Genomic DNA, 27,264 nt, shown 5'->3' on the forward strand with positions numbered 1-27,264 from the left:
AACAATTCTAGTGGGTGCTGTTACCTGCTAGAGCTGAGGAGGGGAGCAGTGGGGTAGAATCAAGTTGTATTTAAGAGCCTCAAGCTGCCCCCCAGAAGCACTGCCACATACAGGCAGCCCAGAACTGGGGACTCTTCCTCATGAAGAGGATTATCAGTGTGTGGCACAGAAGCAGTAACCAGCAGCCTGCCTGGGGAGTGTCACCACTCACACACGCCAGGTGGATACAAAGATGCCGTTGTTTTATTTTGATTGTTTCCAAAAATCAAAACATTTTCAAACACAACTAAGGTACAAAATACAGCATAAAAATGAGAATTTATACTTTTTTTTTTTTTCCCCACATAGAAAGCAAAAATATATTCAGAATGAATTCCAGAACACTTTGCAGAGCCAATTGACAGCTGATATCCTGCTTGTGAGAGCTTCTCAGCCACGGGGAGAGGTCATGGGATTTTTGGGAGATGCACAAATACAGCAGCATAGGTAGGAAACCAGAATCTTCTGCATCAGGACTCGCAGTAAGTCTGCATATTGTGCTGCCTGGAAATACCTTTAATGCCCTCCTCCTGACCATGCCCCTTTAGTACCGAAATATTTCTGCTGTAAAGGACAGTATCAGTTCCTTTTCTGGGGTCTTCTGCTGGAAAAGGGACTTGATTTTCACAGAGGAAACTGGTCAGTCAGCATTTCAGACTAGGTTGTCATCCAGCTCCTTAGACAGGACACAAGTTGAGAAAGCCAACTTAAGGGCTACTTACAGGAGTAGTTTCTATCATTCCATTTATAAATACTATGAACACCACCAGCAGTTAAAGTATCTGAGATCGGCTACCATTACAAGACCTGCAGTGAAACTGAGCAAAAGCACCTGTACTGCTTATCTGTAACTGGAAAGACTAATTTTGCTATGAAGAGATGGGCACAGTGAACACTTGAGGTAAAAAAACTTCTCTTGCAAAACCTTTTAAAAAGAAAACTTTCTATATGACCCAACAGTAACTGCTGGCTTCCCCTCCCACCTACCCCCCAACTGATTCCTTCAGCAGCAGCACATCTTGCTATTACACTGGCCATTTTCCCTTCAAGATGATGAAATCATTGGTTTAACATTCATCAGTGCTCTTCTATTTGGCATCAGTTCTTTCAGATTAGTTTTCTCCCCTAAAAAGCAACCATTAAGCTCAACTGTCCCGGTTAGTGTCCTTACCAGGAGACCCTGATAAATAGCTCCTGCTGGAGACATTCAGCTGAATTACTCCTTGAACAAACAGTTGAGCAGCTTTCTCAAGGGAGACAACAGTGCAAGGTATCAATGTGATATTAGCAAGTTGGTAGGGCTCATGCTTTCTAGAACTTCCATGATCTAGTGAAACAGGCCTACCCTAGCTGACTGGCAGAAGACAAAATGCCTCCTCTGAGCAGCACTAAGCATGTTCATGGCACAGTGATGGTGGCACTGAAAGGTGGAAATGGGGTCTTCCCCCTCCCATTATACTGAGGAGTTCCTCCCTCTGAACACACAAGTTACGTCCCCAGCTGCTTCTTCGCTGCATGGGCTTGAATTTGCATTCTTCAGCTATAACGGTTGGATTCAGAGCCGAGAACTGGGGCTCTGGCAGCACAGAGCTGACGTGGGGTGTCCTCCCTGCACATCCTGGGATGAGCCACCATGGGGCAGAGAAAGGGCTGCCCTCGACCGGCCCCTTGCGGTCACAGGGACTTTAGCAGCCGGGACCGACAGAAGCGAACCAGAGAAGCAAACCCTACAGATGAGAAGATTGACTGCTCCCATCTCACCTGTACTGAGTGCAGGGAAAGGGGGGAGTTCTGCAGTTTTCAAGACACTTTTACCAATAACCTACAATTCAGATAGAAATTTGGGGCATACATGGATGCAAGCTGGTTAATAGCAGAAAGGAGCTTCTGTTATGGAACCTGCAGCACAACTTGGCTCCCTTCTTGGGAATTCAGGAGGAAACTCTGGGGAAAGAATGCTGAATACAGAGTTCTTTTGGCACAGAATTTTCACAGAATCTGACATGCTGTCTCTTCAGGAGTATCGCCCCCTCTACTTGAAATGTGATTAGCAAAACAGGACTCCTGATTAGCAATAAAAGATTATTCCCTTGTTCCACTTGAGAGGGGAACTGGGACATGTTAGAAGACCCCCTTCCTTTTCTTACCTAGAGGGGGTTCAACTACTTTCAGGGTTTTTCTTTTTACCTTCCATCTGGGGGTAGGAAATACTTCCCCTGTTAAACAAAATGGAATTACAGGCCTCTAAGCAGTAGAATAACAGTGTTTTTTCTTGATGCTGCTTTCAATGTTGATAAGAAATGCTATGATCAGCAAGGGAACTCCTTGTGCACAACACTGTTTTAATGAGGGTGAGAAATGGGAGCCACTTTTTTAGTTATAGCTAGAACCCAACAGTACACAATGATACAGCTGTATCTGCTCACAGTACTTCAAATTTCAAAACACTGCTGACATTAAAGACAGCAAACTACTGTTCTAATGCAACTCACTGAAGCATCAGCAAAATGCAGGTTCCTTGGGTTAGTTCCAAATCTAGGAAGTTAGAATAAGCCTAGGCAACTTTTCTTGAAGAAACAGATTTTGTCTATTACATTACTGGTGCCACTGTAAATAAAATTCAGAATATCTGTGCCTTTAATAGGAAGAGGGCATGTACGTGTAAAATGCTGGCAGTTTTTGTTGAATCCATAAAGAATCAGTTCTGGACTTAATATATTATGTCCCAAGAAGTGTTGCTATTCCTGTTACCACTCTTTTTTCTTTTCATCCATGGAGACTCCACCAGGACCCAGTGCAACCACAAGGAGGAGGCCTCCAATGACAGACATGGTTTGGAAGAAATCGTATTTGAGGAAGTCGTGCATAGGCTTGTAGGCTGGGACGGTCCAGAAGGCATTGAAGTAGATATTGATGCCAAACAGCCAGATGACTAGAGTCAAGGCAGCCAGCTTAGTCTTGAAGCCAACTGCCACCAAGATAATCAGGGCTGTGCCCACAATGTTCTGCAGAATCTGCAAATAAAAAAACCCCACAAGCTTACATATGGCTCTTAAATAGATAGACAAGCATCAGAACAGAGAACAGACAAGTTCAACAGAAAAGGTTGTCGTGGCACAGATGATCTAGTAACTTTCTCTACATATTAATTCTACTAAAAAATAGACTTGAATGGTAAGCACTGAGCATGTGCTGCAGCTGATCAGGGAGTTGGTACTATATTCTAGTTCCTTAACTCATACTTTTATACTCAGATACTTACAGAAAAGAAGTTCATATCAAAATGTAGCAGTGTCATGAACATGAGGACCAGCAGCACACGGCCCCCCAGCTGCATGTACTGCTTTGGGGAGCTTTCTCGCATGGTGGGGACACCAGCAAACATGCTTTTCCCCTCTGAGCGTGACTCGGCCAAAAGCAGCAGCAAACCTCCCCCAAGGGCCAGGTTCCTACAGGAAGACAGGGGAAAAAAAACCCAAAGGCAGTTTACACTTTGCACTACTCTAGTGATTTAATGTTTTATCTGACAATTTAAACTCAGTAAAAATCTGCATGGAGTAGGTCACTCCTCCCCATGCAGTGTGCCTGCATTAGGCTTCACAGCTGACACAGCAGCATTGTGCTCAAGGATTTCCCCAAGCCTGTGCAGACACGTAAAGCCTACCAGGGAAGTCCAGCACCCTCAGCTCAGGCACAGTTGCTTAGCATCTGTCATAGCATGACTTTAATTGCATTGAAGTTATTCTGTACCTCAGGTTTAACCACATATGCCAAAGTAGTTCAGAGGTTGCTTTCAGAAAACAGAACAGCAGTCCTGCTAAAAATTACACAGGTATACAGCTTATGGGGTTGTAGTAAGCCCAGAGTATAGTTCTTGTGCTGCCTCCTACCCCCCTTCTCAAAGGAGAGGGGTCAAAAGGCAACAGGCAGCCATTATTCAGGATTGGCAAGAAAGCTCATGTTTAAAAGCCATGTCTTGTACTTCAAGAAGGTGTTAGAGATTTAAAATCCCAGAAACCATTCTAGTATCTGTATGCTTTAGCTATCCCAGAAAATGGCTTCAGTCATGCATAAGCACAGTTACTAATTTAGCCATTTAGGAAATAACAGCAGTGCACTGATCCAGTCTAGACAGTTGCTTGTGAGTGCTCAGCAAGAAGGTTAGTAGCAGAAGCACTTAGATCCTAGAAGGCTAGGATTAGTCTTTTGCCTTCTACAATACTGGTCTACCGCTTAACACAGACTCTACTGATTTTTTAAGTGCTGACATTTCTTGTTTAATGTAAATGCATAATTTGCAAATACTTCTAGTACATTTCTAGTAAATACTATGTACAGAGATCATTTCCTCTGTCACTGACAGACGACAGTTTTGGTTCTGTTCTGATAAACTCTAAGAAGTAGGCATACCTCATCAAGAACTTCAGGTCCCATAGAATGCTGTATGCAATAGTCTAGGCAAAGGGAAAAAAAGCCAGGTTGAAACATGATATAAACTGCACTGACATTATGAATTTATGTTACAGTCTCAAGCCTGTGCTATCCATAGCAGAAGTCAGTTACAAGTATCTTATACTGAAGGAAACAAGGTAGGTTACATCAGTGTGGTCCAGTCAGCCAGTATAAAACAAGGAACAGAAGCCAGGATTGACTTGTGCTGTAGCCACCCCACCCCCCCATTCATTGGTTTTGAATAGGAAGGATGCTACTAGGTAGGATCTTTTATAACAGCTGTGTGCTGAAGGCCAAAGCAACTGCAAGTTCCACATTTGGCACTTTACTGACATACAGTTAAAGTGCAAGTTATTTCTGCTAAATTGGTCAAGTATTGAATCAATGTCTCCAGCCAACTGAATTACAGCTCAGGATCTATTCGGCACATCAGAAGCAGCAAAATAGTTCAGTGCCATTGAGGACTGGCACTAAGCCAGGGTGGAGAAGAATTCCAGGGCTGCGAGTTGTATTTAACTAGGGTGGTAGTACTGGGGCTAAGTGAGAAGATTTGAAAGATACAATTTATAAGGGCTGAAGACTCAAGCCTCCTACCTGTAATGCTATAATTCCAAACAGTCCAAAGCAGGCATATTGCACAAAGTTCCTACTCAGCACCAGGATGCAGCCACCTGAGTTGGGGAAATTGAGCACAGTTACACTTCTGGCTTGCATAGGAAAAGATGCTGCAGGAATACTAACTTGTTCTGAACTGAGCAGACACTGGTTGCTTTCCACTGAGCCACAAAGAACATCAGGCAGGAAATTTTACTGACACAAATCAGTTTGAGAACCTAGAAGTCTTAGTGCATTTTAAAATGTATTCTAATTCCAGAAACATCTTTTATTTTACAAAAGGTAAGCACATGCTGAATGCAGCCCCCAACACAGCACTGTACAGCAGCCACTGGTGTTGAAGCATTACAAGAAATTAAAAAGGAACTCAACTAACTATGGATTTATTTTATTTTTTGGTGAAAGAGGTGTTAGGGCAAACATGCTGTACTCCTTTTCCTTTAAAGCTTTTGGTTTATAGCCTTCCTCAAGTCTTTATCACAAAGCACTGACAACCTTTGCTACTTTGACATGAGGACTGGTAACTGCATTCATTTAAGCTGATTTGTTACACAGAAATATGAGGTTAAAATAAACTAATTTAAACCCAAACACAAGACAAGAAATTGGCAGAGCAATCAAGGGATACAACACGAACAGCAAAGGATCTGACTTCTCTCCGTTCCTCTAGGCCCCCCCCCCAGCACACTCAGAGGAGCTCTGCTTCTGGGCTTATTTTTAATCCTGGTCTTTGAAAAATCTCCAGCACAAGCCCCCCTCAGGCTTAAGCACACCACCTGCAGGACAAGACTGCCATTGAGATTAATACCTCTTCAATCAGGACACAGGGAAAGTCTTAACACTGCCCTGTTTAAGAAATAAGAGTATTTCATTTAGAAAATTCAGGGGGTGTATGTGTTTAGAGAGGCATGTACAGAATTGAAAACAGATTGTCCTAATGGATTCTTGGCATCTGACTCAGAGGTAGTGTCAGAAGAAATTCTCCAAGATCACTTCCAGGAAAGACTGAAGCAGGTCAATTGAGGTTTTTTCATTCAGCCCATGTGGTACTATCAGTCCTAAGCTTTCAGTGGCTATTAAGAAGTCAGTGAGGCATCCCGTGCTTACATGATTCACAGTGGTTACACAAGCCAGGGTGGCAGACACACTGGAGTGCTCTGACATCCACCTTAACAGCCTTAGAGCCACTTACTTAGCTGTCCAAAGAGATTTATGAACACAAAGATGGAGGCCAGGAAATAGCCACAGTTCCATGTGCCATCAATGTAATCCCTCTGTTCGCTCCACTGGAACCACATGCGGATGCCATCCTCCAGGAAGGTGCTGATCAAGCACAGGCGGGCCACATGAGGCAGGTATTGCTTCGTCACCCTCAGGAACTGCATGGGCAGACAGCATCATTAGCAGGGAACCAAGGCAAGGTGATACTCAAGCCATAACAGATCCATCCACTCTGCAGACTCTGAGGTCGGCGGTTCTCATGCACATAAATCATCAACATCTGGAAAGAAACATATACTTGGGACTCGACTTAATGAAATTCTTCTCCACTTCGGTTTGAGAACAGCTGCGAGCAGCAGGGGGAAACCTGTTGTCACATGCCACCCCAAGAGCATTTGGGACAAGGACCTGGAAAAAAACAGAATCCAGCAACACCTTCCTACATACGTGGAACTGTGTTTGATGAAGCTCTTACTAGCTGAAGGCTGACCCTAGTTTTAGCTTCTGTCTCAGGGTTTCCTGTTACAGCCCAGCTATCTGCCAGCCAGGAGCTGAAAGGACAGTCCTACATGCTCAGGCACTCAACATCCGGTAAAAAACCAACTTGGGGAGTCAGGCTGACAGGAGGCTCATTCTGTACAAATTTAAAAACATTAATAAGCTTTCTGCCAAGCCAGTTCTTCCTAAAGCTCAGAAAAGCAATGGTGCAAAGCACATGCACTTGTGTGCCAGCAGCAGATCAGTGTGGCCTTTCCATGAAACTGCACCCTCTGTCCTCGAAGTATACACAGTTTCTACTTCCATTAAGAAATAGCACTGGGATTTGCATAGTCACTTGGTGCAAGCCAGCACCTGGCTGGCCTCTTCCATGCACAGGTTCAGCTTAGCCACATCTCTCGGAGGATGTATCTGGAGCCAGCATATGCTCCTGTCTGAGCAAATGCAATCTAGTAAGAAACAAATGTGAATTTAATCTAAAACTAGCTACAAGATTAAACAACAGGTTTTTGCCTCCAGATGACAGAAGCAGTTTGAGCAGATTAATACTCGTGAAAGTAAATGCCCATGCCAGGAGGCTTCATGCAGAACTAACTGCCAGGCTCCACAGGGATCCCCACAATAGAACTAGGAGGAACTGCTGTTTAACAAAACCCCATTACCCCACATGAAGTTCCATGTGTTGTAAAGCACATTGAGTCATGTTGTTTATACAATATTGGAATACTTCAAGCGTGAAAAGGGGTGAGGGAACCCATGTGTGTATAGGCATCTTCTAGACAGCATTGAACTGTGCTATGAAAAATGGACTGAGAAGGCACACAAGCCTTTTCTTTTGTAATTCAGTATCTCCATTGACCTCAAGTTAGACAAGAGGGCTGACTGGTTTCTTCCTGGGCAAAATCTTTACATCTCTGGCAGCACTGCATGCTTTCAGTATATATGGGAGCATGGAGCAAGGAGACTAAAGCCATTGCTGAAAGTTTATCCTTGCCAAAGTAACTAGTAATTACTAAAGGCTGCTCTAAAGCTTATGCAAATGTCAAGCTTTGCTTGCTGTTTAACTGAAAATTATCACAAGAAAAAAACCCAGCAATCACACTTAATTAAACAGTGACTATGGGAACAAACTACAGAAGTTGTACTGCATGCAGCCAGAGTCTAAGGGTCAAGAGTCAAGTCAATGGAGTACATTTTAAGTGCAGCTGTACTCTGATTCAGGGCTGCCACTTCAGGCTTTTTTAAGCCATGTCAACAGTTGGATGAATGAGTCAGAAGAAAATTTGTGATCTTTGTCACTGCATGAGATGCACAGCTTGGTTTACAGCTTTCTTCTCTCCTGGATTTCACTGTGCATTTGGGGAAACTTGCTATGGAATACTAAGGACAAAGTTATTTTGGAACTAGTACAAACCCAGAAGTGGTTTGTGCAGTAATTCTGCTGTGTTGAGATCCAGAACAAGCAACTTTGGTATAGGAAAAAAAAAATAAAATGAAAGTGGAAGGCATCTGTAAGGAAAAGGAAGAGACCTGCTGTGGAGAGGCAGAACAAAGCAGAAACCTTAGAGAGGATATCTGCCTCCAGGCTTCATCTTTGTTCTTTTGAAATGGGTCATGTAAGCTGATCTCATCTTCCCCTTTCGTGAAAGGGTAACTGCCAACAGTCCAGGTGAAGGAAGCAAGAAGGCATTTAACATTTACCTGTTCTCTAGGCCTAAAGGAGCAACCTTATCATTGCTGGACACCCATAACCCATGTTGCTGCATTTACTTAGCTACACACAAGTTGATGGCCCCTGTACACAGCAAGCCTGAAGTGAATCAGCTTCAGAAACAGACCGCATGAACAAAAATCAAGGCCAAAAGAACAACTAGCCACGGAGATCCAGAGAGAAAGCAAGAGAACAGTTATGTGATGACTAAAGGAAGAGAACACAACAAACAGCAAGTGATTCTGCAATTAGAGGTTTTGGGTATAAATCACCCAAGTAGTTAACTAAGGACAGGATAACTTCTAAGAAACAGGAGATCTCCAGAAGTGGGACTGAACTAATAGTACCAGACACCCTGTTCTTCTGCTCTGCACATCAATGTGGCTCAAATGCTGTGACCTTAGAACACTTCCTACTTCCTTTAAAATTCACACAGATAAAAGCAGCACGTATGGGAAATGTGATAACTGCCGTTGGTAAACATATCCAGCTAAGATGTGGGACCTGAAACATGCATGCCACTAAGCACAATACCTGTAAACCAAAGAAAAACTGTTGAGATTGATGGAGGTTGCAGCGTTAAACTCATGACATCAAGTAATAGGATAGCTTATTCCACTGCGGGTTTTGCATCACCTGTTCTTAGCACACACTGCCTCCTTCCAAGAGGCAATACACCTTGAGAAGGGAAAACAACATGCTGAAATAGAACTATTTAAGACCAGCTCATTCTATATTGGCAGCCAAGTCACTAGCATACACTAGAGGGGCTCTGCGTTGCCACTTTCACCTCTAACAGCATCAGAGGGGCAGAAAGATAGTTCAACATTCCTCTCAACAAGCAGAGATGCACAAGAGGATCCACGATTTTTCAAAAGGAGGCTTAAAATACTCAAACTTGGACAAGGCCCTGTCCAAACAGAGGTAATAAAATCATTCTGTTTTGACTCTTTATGATGCTTTCTAAACTACATTCTACCTCCAGCAGTATCAAATTTGTTAAAACTCTAGTCTATGCCGTTCAAAGTGCATATACCATAGCATAACTACAGGCACTTTAAGACCAGTACATAGCCAGGAGGTGTGTGTTCTTGCACCAGGGAAGTGCTGATCATGGTGATGAGCAGAGCAGCCTGCTGATGTACCCAGAAAGCCCTCGTGTGCTGCACAGCATTATTAGCTTACAGCTTCCCATAAAGGCATATTGCAAATGTCTAAATGACATTCATTTAAGGGTTTCCTTTGTTCCAGGAGGACAGATACCTCCAGCAGCCTGTGATCTTTCATGGAATAGGATGCTCAATCCTCTGGCAGAGAAAAAAGAACAAATAACTTCTTTCATCAACCTGTATATATCCACTGAAAGAACTCCCATCCAAACACCACAAGGACAACAGCACCCATCACACTGAGTTGATCAATGTATGCGAGTTCCTTGGGAAAGCTGGGAACAGAGGCTTTCCTACTTACTTCAAAAGGCAGGAATGGAGCTGTGACACACTAGAACATTGCCAGCAATCTTGAATTTTTAATTGCAGGAAGATTTCTTGTAATAATGCTTTTCACTCCTAAAAATGTGCCTTATACCAATTCCATTTTTCAAAAAGCTATTTAGTAATCAAATCTTAAAATGGGATTTTTCTGTATGTTGGAATTTGTTACCATTCTTTGTAGGGAGATTATTTTCTAGCCTAACCAGAACAGGGTATGTGGCTTATAATGCTAAAGGATTGATGTACTGACATCACGGAGAACATTTCCAAATTAATTTTTTAATATAAAACACAGAAAAGTTCAAACTAACAATTAAATGTTTTATTCTCCCTTCCATATTCTGCAAAATAGGATACAGAGATGTTGGCATTAGCTGAACAACATGCATCAGCATTTATTTTGGAAAATTAAATGAAACCCCCAGAGTCTGGGTGTCCCTTGCAGCCCTTTCACTGCAGCACAGTGACTCAACAGTCTCCTTGCACTTCTGTCCTAATTTTTTTAGAACAGCAGAAATACCAGGCACCCACATTCCTAAAGATTAGCACAGACACTAGAAAAGTCCATGAGATCTGCTCCCTCTTACGAGGATTACAGAGGAGAGACAACCAGCTCTCAAACCCTAAAGAATCAGCACAGGGCCCAGATACAGATATTTTTCAGTACAATAATGTCAGCAGTATATGGCAACTGCAGTGAAGTGCTTAGCATGCAATATTTTAAACAGGAATCACTAAAAAAGGATTTATTAATAATTTAAATACTCAGAAATTAAGACTGGGATGGTGCTGTAGTGCTTAAAAAAAAATCAGCCCAAGAAGCCTGTAGTTGGGCGTCATTTTGAACCAAGATTGTGATTTCCTTGCACTGTGGATTACCCAGATTTTAAGAGCCTTTAATAGCTTTTCCCACCCTCCCCAGTATCTAACAAGTTGCCTTCCCTGAATTCAACAGGCCCAGTCCCAAGCAAGGCCTCTGCTGCAGGCCTTGGAAACCACCAACAGCTCAGAGCACGGCTCACCAGCCATACTGTGCACCTGCGGGCTATGAACTCATGCTATAGCCAAGCTAAACTCACAGCTAGTTCTCATCACAAGTGATCCCACCACAAGCACTGGTGCTCACTTGACCTAAACAATGATATAATCGAACCAACAGAAAAAATGATCTCTTTTTTTCCCCTGCCAGTTCAGCTCTCCAGTTCAGTGACAGAAAAGTGCTGGTGTGAGAGAGAAGGGGCCCACAGCCACGGGAAAAGCAGGACAGCGCCTTTCCCTGACAGCTAGCTGTCAGAAAAGCTTAGCTGCCTTGTAAGACTGTCTTCAACTGCACTAGCTCACCTTTGGATTACTTGTTACTACTGAATATCTTGGCATCTAGGGCATAATTTGCTAATTCAGATAGAAAATACAGTACCTAAGTTAAGCTTTAGCGTTTCAACTTAAGGAATGGATTATTATTGCACTTGTAAGAGACATTCAGGATGTGCTGATAAACCACGGAAGTAGCTGTAACATTTTACCACAGGGCTTTTATGTTACAGAAATTTAAGACTCATTATTCTTGAACACTAGTACAGGCAATGGAGAAATCCAGGATACACTGAGAATGCACTGAGCTCCCAGAATAGACACTGTCCAGCTCGACTACCTCCGCTTTCATCAAGAGGAGCTTCAACACAATTTCAGTCCAAATGTTCACAGTATTTTTTTTTTTATCTAATATGAACTAACAGTTTCCATAAGCCAAGTGTTAACTTTGCAATATATACCAAAGGTTATCACTTAGTAAATCACTCCTACGCTGGTGGGATACTGAGTTCTAGCAGCATACACATACAGAAAGCGCACGATTAAGCTACTAGGCAGCTATCTGAAAGCAGAATTATCAAAGGAGCTAGTTACTTGGAAAGCATAAAAATTGTTTTATAATTTGATGGGTATATGTAGGCAAACATTCCAAATTCTGCGGCTAAAGACTCATCTTTATATAGGATGTGGCCAAGCACAAATAATGTTGTGCCATTTAAAACTCATTTCAGGAGGAAACAAACAGCATTTTAGCTGGATAAAAAAAGCTTTCATTAGTATGAATAAAGGGGTGTTAAGGACATCTAGAAATAGTCACACAGGAATAAATAGAGAAGTTTTATGAAAAGGTCAGGACAAGTGTCATAAGTTTTGGCAAGCAGTCTGAACACTATAGTGACAGTTTACTTTCTCCTCTAAAGGGAGTGAGAGGAGAAGGTAAACAGGATGACCAAGATGATCCAGACACCCTTTAAAATGGATCCTCCATGCACCATAAGAAGCTCTGTCTCTGAAACTTCCATCTGGGGGTGGGGAGGAAGCATGGAACAGGTTTTCCCAGTGAAACTCAAAGACACAGAGGCAGCATAGCCCCCTCAGAGCTGTGACATGTTATCTTGCACCACACAACTTCAATAGTCAGAATTGTAGAACCAGGCAGAATCAGGTTTTCCAGAGAACCTGTTAAATATGATAAGATGCTGCCTCTTGTTTTCAATTAGATGAATCACAATGCCAGAGAAGAGCTTTCTAAAAGCATCACCAGCAGATCAACTACTTATGCTCAAAATGTTTCTACTCTTACATATAATAGATTAGAAAATTCTATTTAACAGAGAAATCTGTAAGAACCTTCACTGAAATAAATGTAAAGAGAATTACCAGACAGCATCAACTGGCTTGCTCTCGTTTTATCCCTTTTACTCCTTTTATCCAAGCACAGCACCGTAGTGCTGGCAAACATGTTCCAGTTTGGGTTTTCAGGTATCGGTCGCGGCTTAGATTTTCACCTTCCTGTCCCCATCACCTCGCCCCCACTTCCCACACCCCTTCAAGCCCCATTTGCCAGCCTGGACGGCTTGCAGGAAAACAAGAGCAGCTCAGACTCTGCTCTCCTTCCACTCACAGGAAGAAGCCCAGTTCCAAAGGAGAACTTGTCTGCTTCGTTGTACGCAGGCTGAGGAGCAATCGCAAGGCTCGCATGAGGACAGGGGGCCGCCACTCCCACAGGGACCCAGCCGCCAGGCCTGCGCCGACCACTCCCTCTCCAGCGGGAAGCCGGGCCCTAGCCTTCCCTTGGGGCGACACGACCGAGGGAGCTCGCAGGCCCGCCGGAGAAGCAGGCCCCAAGGTGGCGATCCCGCTCCGGGACGCCGCCGTTCCGGCTGCTCTACCGCGGCCCAACTGAGCCCCCAGGCCGGCGCCCTCGCCTCCCCTGCCCTCCCCCCCCCCAGCCAGCCCCAGCGCTCGAGGAAGCGGCCCAGCACACAAAGGCCTCCCGGCCAGAGAAGCAAAGGCAGGCGGGCACGTACCTGGTCCGCGAAATCCTCTGCGGTGCTCATAATGTCGTTCTGGCCCATGGCGGCAGGGGTGCTACGGCTCTGTGCGCCTGGGCCCGGCTCTCAGAGACAGCAGCAGGCGGAGCGTGCCAAAGGAGCGCCGGGCCGCGCACCGATCGCTGTGCTGCCACGTAGGCCAGCCCTTAAAGGAGCCGCGCGGGAGGCAGCGCCGGCGCACGCGGGGAGGAGCGTGGCCCGGGGAGGGTGGGGCGGCCCCGCCCCTCCGCGCAGCGCCTTAAAGGGGCAGCCGCGGGCTGCGGCCAGCGCCGTTGGGCAGCTGAGCGACGCTCGCGGGTGCCTGTGGTGACGCTTTGTCGGCCTGACGGTTTTGTTGCGGGAAGTGAGCGGCACGCCCAGCCCCGGGGGTCCCTCCACACCAGCAGCCTGCTCTGCCTTCCCCTGTCCCGCCATGGAAAAGTATGAGGTGCTGCCTGCAGGACCCGGCCTCGTCCGTCAGGAAGGGGGCGATTGCAGTCTTACTGGGGATGACGCGGGGCCCTGGGGGAGGAGGTGGCCCTGGAGAGCGGCCTGTGGCCTGGGGGCAGGGGTGGGGGTACGCTGGGCTGTTCTGCCCTGCAGAGGGGAAAGGGAAGCTTGTGTGCCTCCCGAGGATGGGATGGGGATGTGGGAGCCTGTCATCCTGCCATGGTGATGCGTGGAGGGTGTCTGCATAGAAAGTGGCTTGAAGGGACTTTTTGCTTTGGTTGTTCTACTGCTTGTAACTAAGTGTATGAGTGTTTCATGTGCTCCGCAGGTGCTAGAGCAGCTCCAGCCTGGGGCACTGGGCGCGATGCTGGTAGCTGAATTGAAAATAGAAAAGGGTGTAGAGAAGAAATATATAATAAAGCAGGTGAGAAGGTGGTTGCTGGGAAAACAAGAGTCCATTGGCACATTTGCTATCCCTGTGGCCCCTTTGATAGTAAGACACACAGGTTGCTTGGCCCCTGGGTAAGAGTCGGCTTACATCTTATTGTGCTGCTGTTTTGGAAATTGACTGATTCAGATCAGTTTACTAGAATATTGAGTTAGAAGTGGGAAAGGGGATCAGGCTATTTAGGTCCATCTGGTGGGTTTTCACATTAGCTTGTTTCTACTTCGGCAGTACAAGAAAGGACTAGGTTAAACTGTTGCGTGCTTATTTGAAACTGTTTCTGGCCATCTCCCAAAGAGGCTGCCCTAAACATTAGAGACTGGAACTATCACTGAAAATTTATGCCAATTCATAAGAAACTTGCAGTTCTAGTATTCTTGACAAGATTGCTCAGGCTTAAAGCGTGCCTGTCTCTGTTATAATCTCATCCTTGTCTTTTGTTTGTTGCAGGTGCAGTGCATTAAAGAAAAGCAAGCAAATGAGGCCTTGAAGGAGGTATCAGTACAATTTTTTTTAGTACTTTATTAGAATGACCGAAGTCTTTAACAGAACAAAGTCTTTTATCCGTAAGGATTAACTAAGTAAATAATCAAGATGTAAATCATGTAGGACTACCTGAGGGGTGTTCTCCCTGCTCTCTGCTTGGGCTTAAGGTCAGTATTTTGTATTAATTGCTCTTCTGTTTGAATATGTAGATTCAAATAGACAGCTGTTCTCAGAGGATAGTCCTTTTTCAAGGTTTGTGTTTGTTTTGTGCTGAAGACAAAGAGCAAAGCTCATTGTTTCGGCCTTTAAGTTTAAGAAGAATCTTGGTCTGTTTATAGTTTTACTAATAACTCAGTTTCTAGTTAATATGCTTCATGACGTGTTCTTTTCTGAGAGCTGGACATTTTTTGATGTGAATGATTTAACTGGTTTTCTTCTTTTGTTATACCTTTTTTTTTTTTATACTTGTTTCAATGTCTTGAGTAAGAAGCAACACTAGAAATACTGTTATTGAAACAAATTTTGGTATTTTAAAACATGTGCAGTAGCAGATGATGAATTAGTCTCAAAATGTCCAGCATACATGACATCTGCAGTTATAAATGAGGGAGAATACAAATCTGTACAGATGATTCATCCTGCTGAAGAGGTGATATCTTTATGTACCAAGGCATTACTGATAGTTTGGTCCAATTTTTCTGCTAATGTATTGAAATAAATGCAGCTATGCCAGCTGGGAGCATGGCTCTTAGAGTTCTTCTGTTGTGTCTGCACAGCCACAAACACAACTTTAGCAGAGTAAGGTGAATTTTTACCTTTCACATTGTCAGCAAACTTGCTGAAATAATTGCTAATTGTTAGAGTCCTTGCAGTGGAAACAGCTTCAAGGAGGTAGATAAGCATCTCACCAGTGTCAATCTTGCGTAGGGGTTACTGGAAATAATGTCTATGCTAGAAAAAGATTCTTGACTTTCATATTCTAATATGTGTTTTCAGGTTTAGGAATTGAAGAAGGGGCGGTGGTTCACATATCATCTCTCTAAGGATCAGTTTATATCCTTGAATCTCACAAGGCTGTTGCAGCATTATATTGAGTAGAATCTTAGTGAAATATTTTCCTTAACTTGGCACTGGCAGATGCAAATAGATAACAGAGCTTGCACACTGAAGGAATTTGAGCAGGCATGTGACACAAACAAGTCAGGAACTGGCTTAGGATACTGTTTAAGGTCCTGTTAATGGGAAGGACTGTGTAGCTATTGAAAGCTCTCTCTGTAATTTTTTTTTTATTCTGTGCAGGCAATGGATTTGCTGAAACTTCATCACTCAAACATCTGTACTTACAAGGAATCGTTTGTGACTTGGGATAATAAGGTGAGAATGAAGAAGGATTGGTTACACTGGAACACAGGGTTAACATTGTAGTCATATATCAGCATTTTTGCAGGTTTAAATCTAGGGTTGTTGGTGCGAGATGCTAAAAAAAAAAAAAAGGAGGTTATTTGTTCTGAAATGAGCCTGCTTTAACTCTTGAACAGACATGCTGAAAAGCTGTGCAGATATGCGGATTGGAGTCGCTCACATGCAGTGCTGCATGCTGACTCAGTTCCTGATATGAACCAGTGTGGAGTACTGATTTTCATGCCTGCATGAAGACCCTTTTATAAGAGACTATGGGAAGCTGAAAGCCCTGACTCATTTACTTGCAGAATTGATTGAGTGCTTGGGCAAACTTTGTATTGATTTTATGGATGTGTATTTGACTTGAATTATCCCACATGGCTTCGGATAAGATGCTTGATGATTTTTTTTTTTCTATTAAAAAGCTAATAAACAAAAACCAAAACACCCCCAAAATCTCCCAAAACAACACACATGGTATATTTTTAATAAAAGAGTAAATATTGTCTCCTCTGCGAGAGATTACTCATCTCAGAACACCCCCTGGTATTGGTGAGCAGCATACCCACCAGTTTGGCCAAGTGCTTGGTTTTATCTTTCTTACTGGATATGGGATTTCATGCAAACAATGGGACAAAATTGGTGTGGTGTTTTTTACAGGTGTCATGTCTGTTCCTTTGTCTGGTAATGCAGCACTCTGGCCAAGGAGATCTTTCATCTGTCATCAAGGAAAAAAGGCAGAAGTCAGAAAAAATAACAGACATGGTAAAAAGTACAGAAAAAGCATCTGGTTGAACTGACAGAGTTTCATTGCTTTTATATTTCTCCCTTTCTATTCCCTCTTTCTCAAAGTCCTCCCTAAAACCTTCAAAGCACTTTTGCTGAAGAGTGCTCTAGAAGCTGTCTTCCAAAAGGTATCTGTAAGTTATTCTATTTGTTATGCTTTCATGTATATTCCCCTCAATAGGTGATTCTGGAGTTCCTGGGACAGATGGTGGATGCTTTGTTTTATATACACAAACAAAATATTTTCCACAGGTGAGTAGAAATCTTGTTCTCTGTGTCTGATAGGTCTCTGCTCTTTGCAGTGACTGTTGGTTCAGCACAGCTGCTCAGAGGCAGTGATTTTGACTATTCTGAAAGGGGGAGTAGAAGCTAGAAATTCTGGTCTTCATATCCAGATGTGTAAAGATACAGGGAACATGTAGTTGTGTATCATTAGACTCCAGTTTCACAGGTTGACAGTAAATCTTTGTGTGACAGTAAATCTTTGTGTTGCAGAAATCTCAAGCCATCAAACATACTTGTGACTGGTGAAGCATCCTTCATGCTTAGCGACTTCAGTACAGAAACACTTATGACAGATGAGATGAAATGGAAAATAAGAGTGGAAGAAAGTAGTTATTTGTTTTATTCTTTTTTTACTTTAAAAGATTTGGTTAGGGTGGATATTCATTAGCCCTCAGAAAAATCAGCCAAAGAAGAAGAACTAATCTTCCCTCCTCCTTTTCTACATTACACTATTTGTCTTCTAAAGTGTGAATAGGATACTCATAGGCAGTTGCCTGCAGTTGCCTGTTCACAACTGAAAGCTATAGGTATGTCTGAGTCTCAGACCTCTGCAACGCATGGTTTGAGTCCTTTTTAGCTTGATACATATGCAGTAACATATTAGAAAATTGCTCAGTAGTTACAGTGTTTTAATCTCTTGTGATGTATCACCAGTAGAAAGTCTCTAATCTCTGCAGAATATACCTGAATTATTTTTTGACATAAAACAATTGTGTGCAGTTCATGCATGTGCAAACAGAAACTGTATGTAGTACAATGTTAGCAACATTACTGTATGACTTGTGTTTCAACAGATAGCAAGTCTTGGATGGCTCCAGAAACATTTGATTTTATTTTTACTGAGAAATCTGACATCTGGTCTCTAGGTTGTATTCTACTTGACATGATGACTTGCTTTATTCTGAATGTATGTAACAATGCTTCATTATAGATTAAAACATGGGCCTACTAGGATACCTGTAAGCAAGTGTGGGAAAGTCTTCTGATAACCACACCTTTCACAGGGAGAAGAGATAACTTTGTTACTGCAGGATATTAGACAGGATACAAGCCGTCTTGAAGGAGTTCAGACAGTAATGCAGAATGGAGATAACAGCTCTTTGACTTTATTTCCAGTTTTATTTATGATGCTACAGATCCAGCCCAGCATGAGACCCACAGCAGAGTGAGTTCTTGATTCTTGCTGTTCATTTTTTTGGTGTGTGTGGGGTTTTTTTTTTTTTTTTTTTTTTTTTTTTTTTGTTTGGTTGGTTTATTTTATTTTGTTTTGTTTTGTTTTGGTCTTAAGCCTCACCTACCTTCACAAAGGTGAGAATGTTAACTGCTGTTTGAAAGAACTCGGGTCAAGGGTGCTGATCATACTGCCATGACAAATTGAGTTATTAGAAAAGTCAATGGCTTGGTGATTGTTCAGAAGTGGGCATTCTGATAGAATTACTTCATAAAATCATGTTGTACACAGTTTTACAAGCCATTAACTGGAAGCCTAAGCGTGGCTTGCTTAGTGTAAATGCTTTCTTTAGCTGTTTTGTAGTAAACTGTTTAAGTTCTGTCAAAAATAATCTAGTCTTGAGAGAAATATTAGGTTTTTATATCAAAATGAAACAAAGCCTACGGCTTTTCTTTGTAACTTACCATTTCTAACTTACTGGTTCCGCTTTTGCCTCTTCTAATTCTAGAGATCTGATTGATGTTCCATTTATTAGGGACTACCTGATTGTTGCTGGTGCACCTTCAGTAAAACTGAAAACGTCTTTGCCTCCCAAAATAGTAGATGTGCTCCTTGAGGGAGGAATTGAAAATGTCCTAGGTAATAAGGAAAATGAAATTAATAGTGATTTTCATAGGACTTAAACCTGTGTGGTTTCCAGTTAGCATGTGTTTTATTTGAAAATTAATTATTGGACATTAATTTTACTTGAAATAAAGCGAAATGCTATTTGGAGGAAGGATTTTACACAGCCTTTATATAACCTTGTAAGATTACCAGCCACACCTACTGCACCAGTAAATGGGGTCAGATCATTCCTCAGAAAACTGGTGAGGCCCACTCTACTTTGTCTGCATTCTAACAATGTTTGCCAAATTATGCCAACAAAGGATCTGCTCCATTAATTCCTTCTAAATAAGGAAGTTATTTTCTTAATCTGAAGAAGCTATTGGAGTAATGCATTTAGATCCCTTATTCCTGCTCTGATTTAATATTCTAAAAGGTCCCCAAAGTATATAATGCCAAATTCACAGATTATGCGGGTGGATCATAACATTTTGCAGTATTTAAATGTTTGATGAATTAGGGGGAAAGCTTTTCTTTTTTTCAACAGTAACAAATTACATTTTTTTCATTTATATGAATTCACATCTTGCACAAAATAGAGAAAATTTGGGTGCTTTCTCTAAGTGTTTGTATCTAATGGTTAAAGGAATTTTCTTGGTTTATGTAGAAATCATGCAGGCTTTCTGGCATATAGAATTAGTACAGGTGAAAGCCATTCAGCACCTCGACAGCTTCATAAGAGATAAAAGTGGTAAGTCACTATTTTATTAATAAACTTGTTTTGTAACTGCTTTTATTGCACAGGAGAGGTCCTTCACCTTGTGAGAAAAACTGGCACTGAAAAAACCTTAGTGATATTTTAATTGGCAACTCACTGGATTGGCAAACTGACATTTAAGGAAGAGAATTCATATCAGTGCTGGGCAACTTGAGGGTAATGCCTAGGGCTAAACGAGTGATAGAGCAAAAGAAAGCTACACATGTCTAATTCCTGTGTGTCTAATAAAGCAGTGTGAGTGAAGACTATACTTTCTTCTGGCATCTGTACATTTTTCAGATTACTCTTTCAGGTCAAGGTTAGTATTTTCAAAGCACCATGTTACCTCAGTTATTGAATGTGCTGTCATTTGATAGCATTTCAATGCTAGCATTAGCTTATCAGGTTTAAACAGAGGTGTTCATATCTAATCGGTAACGAAAAAGTCATTTACTTTTTTTAGTTACCCATGTCTTCAATTCTGTTACTGAAGAAATCTTTACTCAGTAGTACAGCAGGGTTTGGTTATAAATAATCAAACAAATGGATCTTTGTGATTCTCATTCAATCCTATTAACAGCAATACAAGGCTGTGCACACATCTGATTGGCTTGTTTGTCACTTCTGCTCTGTGACTTACCATGACTGCTCACATCTTTGAAGGTGCTCAAAATGTAGTCCAGTTTTAATTCAACACTTTATCATGTATTTGTCGATAGACTGAATAGTTGTATTAGCTATTCCAAAAATTCAGTGTCTTCCTAGAACTAGGAAACCTGGTGAAATACTTTTAGCCACAGATTCTGGAAAGCATGGGTTTGGGCTCATGCACAGTGTTCTACCTCACAACTTGCTACGTGATCGGTGAACCATGCCAGTGTGACTTACCAGCAACGCGCTGGCTGCACGTAGTTTACATAGCCTTGTGGCTGTCTCTGTTAAAAAAACATTTCCCATGGAGACTGCAAAATTCACTCTGTATTCCACCTGTACTAACATTTTGTTCTCTCTGATTTAAAATATTCTTCTGCCATATTACATTGCCTTCGTGTAGAAAAAGGTACCTAAATTTACTTGAAACTGGAACTCTTGTGTTTTGGAATATAAATACCCGCTTAGTGTTTGAAGCTCTGAAGCTGAATGTTGTCTCAACTCTTCTCCACAGCCTTTCCCTATCTGCTACTGGTCACAGAATTGATCACTTTTGCCATGAAGACTCATGTCAATTCTCTCAAGTTACAAGTAGACGGTTGCAGTTTATTGCTTGAAATTCTTAATCCAGGTACAGTTATAAGACTTCCAACTTATGCTGAGTAATACAGCCTATATCTTGTAAGTTAGATGTAGCATATAAGGTTTTAAATGGGTTCAGTAATGATTTTAGAGGATAAATTAAAAGTAATAGAGAAATTAGCTGTAAGACTGGATTCTCATGGACTTGATTCAGGACTAGCATACATGATTTCTGGGTAAATGTTAATTTTAAATACAGGTTACTGATCTTCGGCTACCAAGTTTCTTTTCATGTTATGTAGAGTGTTACTACAGCGTGTAAATAAGAGACTCTCAGTGTCCTCATATTTGAATTTCAAGCCATAAAACTGTGGTTTGGTCTCTTGTGTGGTTCCTGCTATCACTTTCTTGGCAATTTACCTGAATAACACCTGATAATGAAACCAGCTTGAAAACAGTAAGAATTGTGTTTCAGAAAAAGAAAAGTTTAACTTTGGGATATGTTATGTTAGGAAATGCGTTAACTGAATGTTTTACTTGCACTGACAGCAGGGGGCTCAGGCTTTGTTCTGTTCAAATGTTTACTTCTGACAGCGCTAGAACTGGATGTGATGATGGCCCTGGATGAGAAGTTGATCAGCTCTCTGTTAGACACAGTGAGAAAATACTCTGAAAGTGAAGAGTTACTTTCATTGGTCTACACATTATTGATGATGCTTTCAGCCAGTGGTGCGTGACCTGGTTCATTTTTGGGGAATATTTTTGTGTTTCTGCTTTTGTAATCTAAGATATAATACAGAACTTGTGACTTCACTGAGAGGTGTGTGTGTCTGTAGGTATTGGTTTGATAGTGGTAATATTGGTAAGATAACACTCTAGAAAGTATAAAATACACTGCTGAGGCTTCAGGTACTTACAGGACCACTCTAATACATGCAATTCTGTATTTCATCTTGTTTTGGAAACAAGTACAGACTGTGCATATAGTAGTGCTTGGGAGAATGGGGCCATAGAACCTGGATTCTATTTTTGACAGTGCCATGGTGAATTGAAACCTTTCTACCTAATTGTTCCTTGTTTTTCTCCTGAGATTTTAGTTGCTAAATACTTACAGTATTTTTTACCTGTCTTGAGTGTCAGTTCAACAGTCATCAGAAGACTGCTTTTCTAAATGCTTACGGAAGAATTTAGCAGCAAGAGATTAATCTTATTTAAAAAAACAAAAACAAAAACGTAAAAAGTGTCATGTACAAGTAAACTTATCTAAGACCAAACTACTTCTAGAGTGTTCCCTAATTCTAAAGCTGAGGTAACGTGAATTGCTAAATTGCAAACACTTGAAAAATAGCAATTTATACCCTCTGAGTCCTTTTCTGCTCTGTAAATTTCAGATCTGCAAGAAAAAAATGGCCAAACATCCATTTGAAAGGGTCACTTGTGCTGAGCACTGTGCTTAAGTGCATCTTGTTAAAGACCTTTGGTCTGTTCTCTTGCTTTTGTCTGGTTGATGGTATCATGTTGTTGGTTTGTTATCACTGTTTAAATACAGTGAGTATCCTCTGTTGTGAGGACAGTGAGTGGGACAAAAATAACCAGATTCTATAGAAGTTATTTTCCTGGTTTTTTTTTTCTTATTTGTATTTTATTTTTTTTTTTTTCTCCAGAAGTCATTGCAGAGAATCTGTGGGAACTTGGAGTAATTCCAGACCTTCTGTCAATTTTAAGAAATTTTATTCATAATGAAAATATCTGCCTCCCTTGCTGTGGGGTTCTCTGGAGCTTGGCTGTGAGTGGTGAGTAGAACACATCAAGTGTTGTGCCTAGATTGATGAAAGGCAGTAGGTATTGTATCTGAATTCAGACATTCCTGTTGCTGGAATTGGATTTTATTCCTTTCTCCCATTCTAGAGAGATGTCTCCTCAGCAGTACTAGAATAACTTCAAGTGATCCACAGTTAAATGAGAGAAAATTAAATATTAACTCAGACTTTTTAGCAAGCTTTTTTATGATAAGGTGTCAAAGTAAAATTTTTACTGTTTGGGCCAAGATACTGATACGCGGAGAGACTCCACAACTCGTAAAAGTTGTAAAGTAGGTATGCTTTTATTCAGCGCTGAGGTGCATCGGGATCTCTCCTCCAAAGTATGCACACCTCAGTGTCGTTTCCCGCTACATTTATTCTCCAAAGTTACACGCCTATACATAATTCATGATCTATCCCCGCTTCGTATTATAATGAGCTAAAAAGTCCTTTGCACATGCGCAGTGCCTCCCCGTGGTCATGGGTGAGGGTCTCAGGATGAAGTAAATGAGTCTTCCTCTTGTGGGTAGGGGTATTCAAGATGAAGTAAATGAGTCTTCTTCTTAAACTTTTCACCTTTGTCACATCTGGATGCCCCAGTGATTACACAAGTAGCTGAAACCAGCCCTATCTGCCTGTCTTTGGATTAACTGATAAGTAGAGAAGAATGAGAAGGAATGGTAGAATGGGCCAACTGATATGTAGATGTGGTAAGGAGAAGGAGAAGAATGGTAAGGAGGATGGGTCAACTGATAAGGAGGATGGGCAGAAGAATGGTATGTAGAAGGCAATTTATGTTTAGTGGGGCCCCTAAATTCCGCAGCCTTCCAGGCGCTAGTATTTCTTATATCAAGCCCCCTGTATCAATACAGTTTATGAACAGGCTGTCAGAAATGAAAGGGTACACACAGTTTTGCTCTGTGCAGTGCAAACAGCATATCAGGTTAGCTATCAGAATAGCTAGCTATCAGAATAGCTAATAACATCTTACTGCTTTGCATCACACTTATCTTGGCAGCACTGGGCTAAATCTTGAGTTGGACATCTACAGACTTGCTTTTCCAAAAGAAATGTGCTTAGCAAGGTGGCAAGTGTACTCTTCCCATTGCCTCAGAACTAAACCAGCATCACCCCACAGAGTTGAAGAGCCACAAGTCATTGCTTGAACTGACTCCTTCTTATGAGAGCACACTGGGAGTTTTTTTTTAGGGGATTTGTTTCTGTGACATATATTTTTTTATAGGTGTGTGGTGTTCTACTCATCCAGGAAGGCTGAAAGCACAGGATTTCCTCAGTGCAGCAAACCACCCATTTGATTTATGTGACTAGCCAAATATCCATCCTGCAGACCATGTGCTGTCAGAAAGATGGCTATTTTTGGAGGTTTCTTGCTGTGATCCCTGTGTAGAATTTCAATGGCAAAGAAAACTAGTTGCTGGAGAAGTTCAGCTTTCTGCAATAAACATTACTATTTATTAGTCCTCTAAAATTTGATTTGTTTTTTATACACCTTTATATGCCTTCCCTCTGCTGTTGTCCATCCTAAGGTAATGTCTTATTACTCCAATACCATCATGCATTAAGATTTTACTGATATAGTTGGATACAATGTGTGTATGAGATTAGTTGATTAAATAATGCTGATGCTTTTCTTTTTTGTTCTGGTAATTCAGAGACTAACATAGACCGAGCATTGCTGGCAAGTGCTGTCCCTGTTGTCTTTGAGGTCCTTCAAGAGCACATCCAGAATGGAGCCGTTTCAGAGTCTGCTTGCTCGGCTCTATGGGCATTGTCACTCCAAGGTGTGTTTTCCCAGCCTCTTTGTCCCTAGAAAAGGCTGGTGTGCCAATCAAGCCTGTTTGTCGGTGGTGACCTTTGAAATACAGGCTGCTTGACCTCAGCAGGTTCTGCAGGTGGCAGCAGAGTTAGGAACTTGCATCCTCTCTTAACCAGTCTTCTCTGCCCTCACTCTCTGACACTCCCTGATGAAGTTATTTTTGATGAGCTGTAGCAATTGTATAACTGATGCTGCGAATGGTTACTGTAGTGATGGGCAGCTACAACAACCTATATTGTGCCAAGTGCTCTCTGGCCTATCTCTTAAGACCAAGGATCCCATTTGTGTTATGCCTTTGATGACAGCATTAGTGTTGTGCAGCATGGGCTGGGAGGCTTCTTTTTGTGCCATTTGCTTTGTAAATTTGGAATAATGTTTCAGATTAAAAAAAAATGAAATGCATCTTTCATGATCATGTGCACTAAGGAATGCATCCTTCAGTACTACTGTCTTATTTCTTCCTCATGCAGAATATTGCCTTATGTTTACCTACTGCCCTGTGCTTATGCCATTTTTCCATGAGGAAGAGCCAAGTAAAACACCCTAAGTGATCTTTTTTCTGGTACCCACCAGGAGAACAGGTTGACTGTTCAGGACTCTCCATTCCTTTTGGCTTGGATAATGAAAGGGAATCATGACATAGATGGTGTATCAGAAGTTTCTCCTACAACCCTGGATCAACTCATGGAAAGACCACATTTGGCCTTTTTTTTACTGCAATACAGACTATCACATGCTTTTTTTGTAACTTTTATTGCATATTAAAAAAATCACTTCAGAAACAGGAAGCAGAAGTTGAAATGCTGATCAGTGTAAAGGCTTTTGATCCTATTTTGGGGATTTGTGTGTTTGTCTTTGTTCCTCAGGTTGCTTAACTGAAAATGAGTATGAGCCCACAACAGCACTTCTGCTGGATGCGCTCAGGATGAACCCAGGAAGACCAGTGCTGGTGAAGAATGCCTGCCTGGCACTAGCAAGCCTTCTAAGGCTATCTGGTACTGTTCAGCAATTCTTTTATTAATTGCACATTAGCTCAAAGTGGATGTTTCAATATAGATCAAGAGTTCATGGTGGGACTGGAACTGACAGCTGCTCTCCTGAGTTAAACTTTTCTTGCAGGGCTGGAAGAGGAAATAGTGAAACTGGAGGTGGGATTTTTTTTCTTCTCATGGACCCAGCATGCATGCATGAGAAGTATTGGATCAGCACAAGCTGGTCTATTAGTAACTTGAGAGTGTTTTGTTATTTATGATGAAAGTGCTTCAACTGTATAAAAGGGTAGAACTGAATGAATATGAAAACTGTAAATGCTAAAATACCACTTTGCCATTACATGATGGTGTCAGCTGCCTACGTGGTCTGCTGCTTGTTCCCAAATACGCTTCAGAACAGCTTTTAGGAAGACTGAAAATAAAGGGCATGACTTTCTGGAAAAATATCACATATGTGGAACATGGGGACTGGAAAGCAGGCAATGCAGCCTGCAGCTACCGAGTAGCCCAGCGGTGTTTGTCTCCCTTTCAGAAACAGCAGCGTTGAGATTTATAATGGATTCAAAAGGCAGTGGAATAAACCTGATCAAAGATGCCTACTGCCTTCACTTCGATGATCAAGAAGCAGTGGAAAATATCTGTATACTGATTAATGAGATGATTCAGTATGGTGAGATGGGGTGGTGTTTGTCATGTCTCTTCCTGTCCCCTGCCCCCAACAGGTAGTAAAAAAACCCGGAGCAGCAGCTGCTGAAGGACATCTTTGTTGCTCATGGGAAAGACTCGCTCTGTATCGAAGAGACAGGATGAATTCCAACTGGGAGTTCATCCCCCTTGTTCTTGAATAATAGATGCCACTCTGCTGTAATGTTGCAACTTCTCTCACCTTCTCTGTGTAGATCTGTCCTCTCTCGGCTGTTCTTTAGTTCCTGCTGAAACTATTGGCAGCTGTGCTAGCAACCATAAATGACCCTGTTCATCTACATTACAGAGGATATTGTGCTGGATATGCTGTCCCAGAAAATGGAAGAATTACTGTTTGAAATAAAATGCCAGTTTCCATCTAGTATGGTATGTAGAAGTCATGGAGATAGAGTAGATGTTTAGTATGTTATTTCTGGTTATGGATTTTATAATTTTAAAGTAGCTGGAATTGCATAGTGCAGAATTTTAGAGTTAGGTGTAATGGGGCAAAGGGTACATGTTTACTGAAAACAAGTAGTTGGAGGTTTTCTTTATGCTATACTGCATTGATTTACTACCTTCTTCATACTAAATCAGGAAAGTTTACAGGAATAAAGTGTAAGTATATTACAGCCAATTGCTTTTGTTTCGCAAGTAGCATTCTTAAAAACAAACCAACCCCCAAAATACAGAACCAAGCCCTTGTGACCATTTGCCTGAAGATTTAACTTACTTTTTTCAGTATGACTACTTGAAATTTAGTGTAACTGTTGAAACTGCATGTTGTGGTTTAACCACAGCCCACAGCTAAGTACCACACAACTGCTGCCCCCTGGATGGGATGGGAGATGGTGTGGTATGGAATACCCCTTTGGCTAGTTCAGGTTGGGTGTCCTGTCTCTGCTCCCTCCCGGCTTCTTGTGCCCCTCCTCACCGGCAGAGCATGAGACTGAAAA

General features: G+C 41.9%; 2 protein-coding genes across 6 annotated transcripts; one reads left to right on the forward strand and one right to left on the reverse strand.

Moving 5' to 3' along the window:
- Positions 1 to 295: 295 nt before the first annotated feature.
- SURF4 (surfeit 4) lies at positions 296 to 13,520 on the reverse strand. 5 transcript variants are annotated; one of them, XM_080630492.1, is made up of 6 exons: positions 13,371 to 13,520; positions 6,299 to 6,485; positions 5,086 to 5,162; positions 4,450 to 4,493; positions 3,302 to 3,488; positions 296 to 3,053 (listed from the first exon to the last, which is right to left on the reverse strand). In XM_080630492.1, exons 1-6 carry the CDS (start codon positions 13,416 to 13,418, stop codon positions 2,787 to 2,789), a joined length of 810 nt encoding a protein of 269 aa, XP_080486618.1. In that variant the 5' UTR covers positions 13,419 to 13,520; the 3' UTR covers positions 296 to 2,786. The 5 variants fall into 5 exon arrangements, with proteins under 5 accessions (XP_080486618.1, XP_080486620.1, XP_080486619.1 ...); XM_080630494.1 differs by having other exon boundaries at positions 6,299 to 6,673; positions 13,371 to 13,496; XM_080630493.1 differs by having other exon boundaries at positions 6,299 to 6,607; positions 13,371 to 13,478.
- A 141-nt stretch (positions 13,521 to 13,661) lies between these two features.
- STKLD1 (serine/threonine kinase like domain containing 1) lies at positions 13,662 to 27,258 on the forward strand. The gene is made up of 19 exons (XM_080630386.1): positions 13,662 to 13,821; positions 14,152 to 14,247; positions 14,719 to 14,763; positions 16,054 to 16,128; positions 16,816 to 16,920; positions 17,123 to 17,193; positions 17,437 to 17,552; positions 18,021 to 18,133; positions 18,231 to 18,391; positions 18,906 to 19,036; positions 19,671 to 19,754; positions 20,926 to 21,042; positions 21,588 to 21,722; positions 22,658 to 22,786; positions 24,469 to 24,597; positions 25,499 to 25,627; positions 26,157 to 26,294; positions 26,616 to 26,695; positions 27,109 to 27,258. The coding sequence occupies exons 1-19, from the start codon at positions 13,807 to 13,809 to the stop codon at positions 27,253 to 27,255; spliced, it is 2,016 nt and encodes a 671-aa protein (XP_080486512.1). The 5' UTR covers positions 13,662 to 13,806; the 3' UTR covers positions 27,256 to 27,258.
- Positions 27,259 to 27,264: the final 6 nt, after the last annotated feature.

Source organism: Psittacula echo, assembly GCF_963264785.1.
Source record: "Psittacula echo genome assembly, chromosome: 16".
Classification (NCBI taxonomy): Eukaryota; Metazoa; Chordata; class Aves; order Psittaciformes; family Psittacidae; genus Psittacula; species Psittacula echo.

Coding starts and splice junctions, on each gene's coding strand:
- SURF4 (XM_080630492.1), bottom strand. CDS start 13,418: ATGGGCCAGAACGACATTATGAGCACCGCAGAGGATTTCGCGGACCAG. Junction 6,486..13,370: donor CAGAGGATTTCGCGGACCAG/GTACGTGCCCGC, acceptor CTGCCCATGCAG/TTCCTGAGGGTGACGAAGCA. Junction 3,054..3,301: donor TTGATATGAACTTCTTTTCT/GTAAGTATCTGA, acceptor TTTTATTTGCAG/ATTCTGCAGAACATTGTGGG.
- STKLD1 (XM_080630386.1), top strand. Junction 17,553..18,020: donor GAAAATAAGAGTGGAAGAAA/GTAGTTATTTGT, acceptor GTGTTTCAACAG/ATAGCAAGTCTTGGATGGCT. Junction 19,755..20,925: donor CTTCATAAGAGATAAAAGTG/GTAAGTCACTAT, acceptor TCTTCTCCACAG/CCTTTCCCTATCTGCTACTG.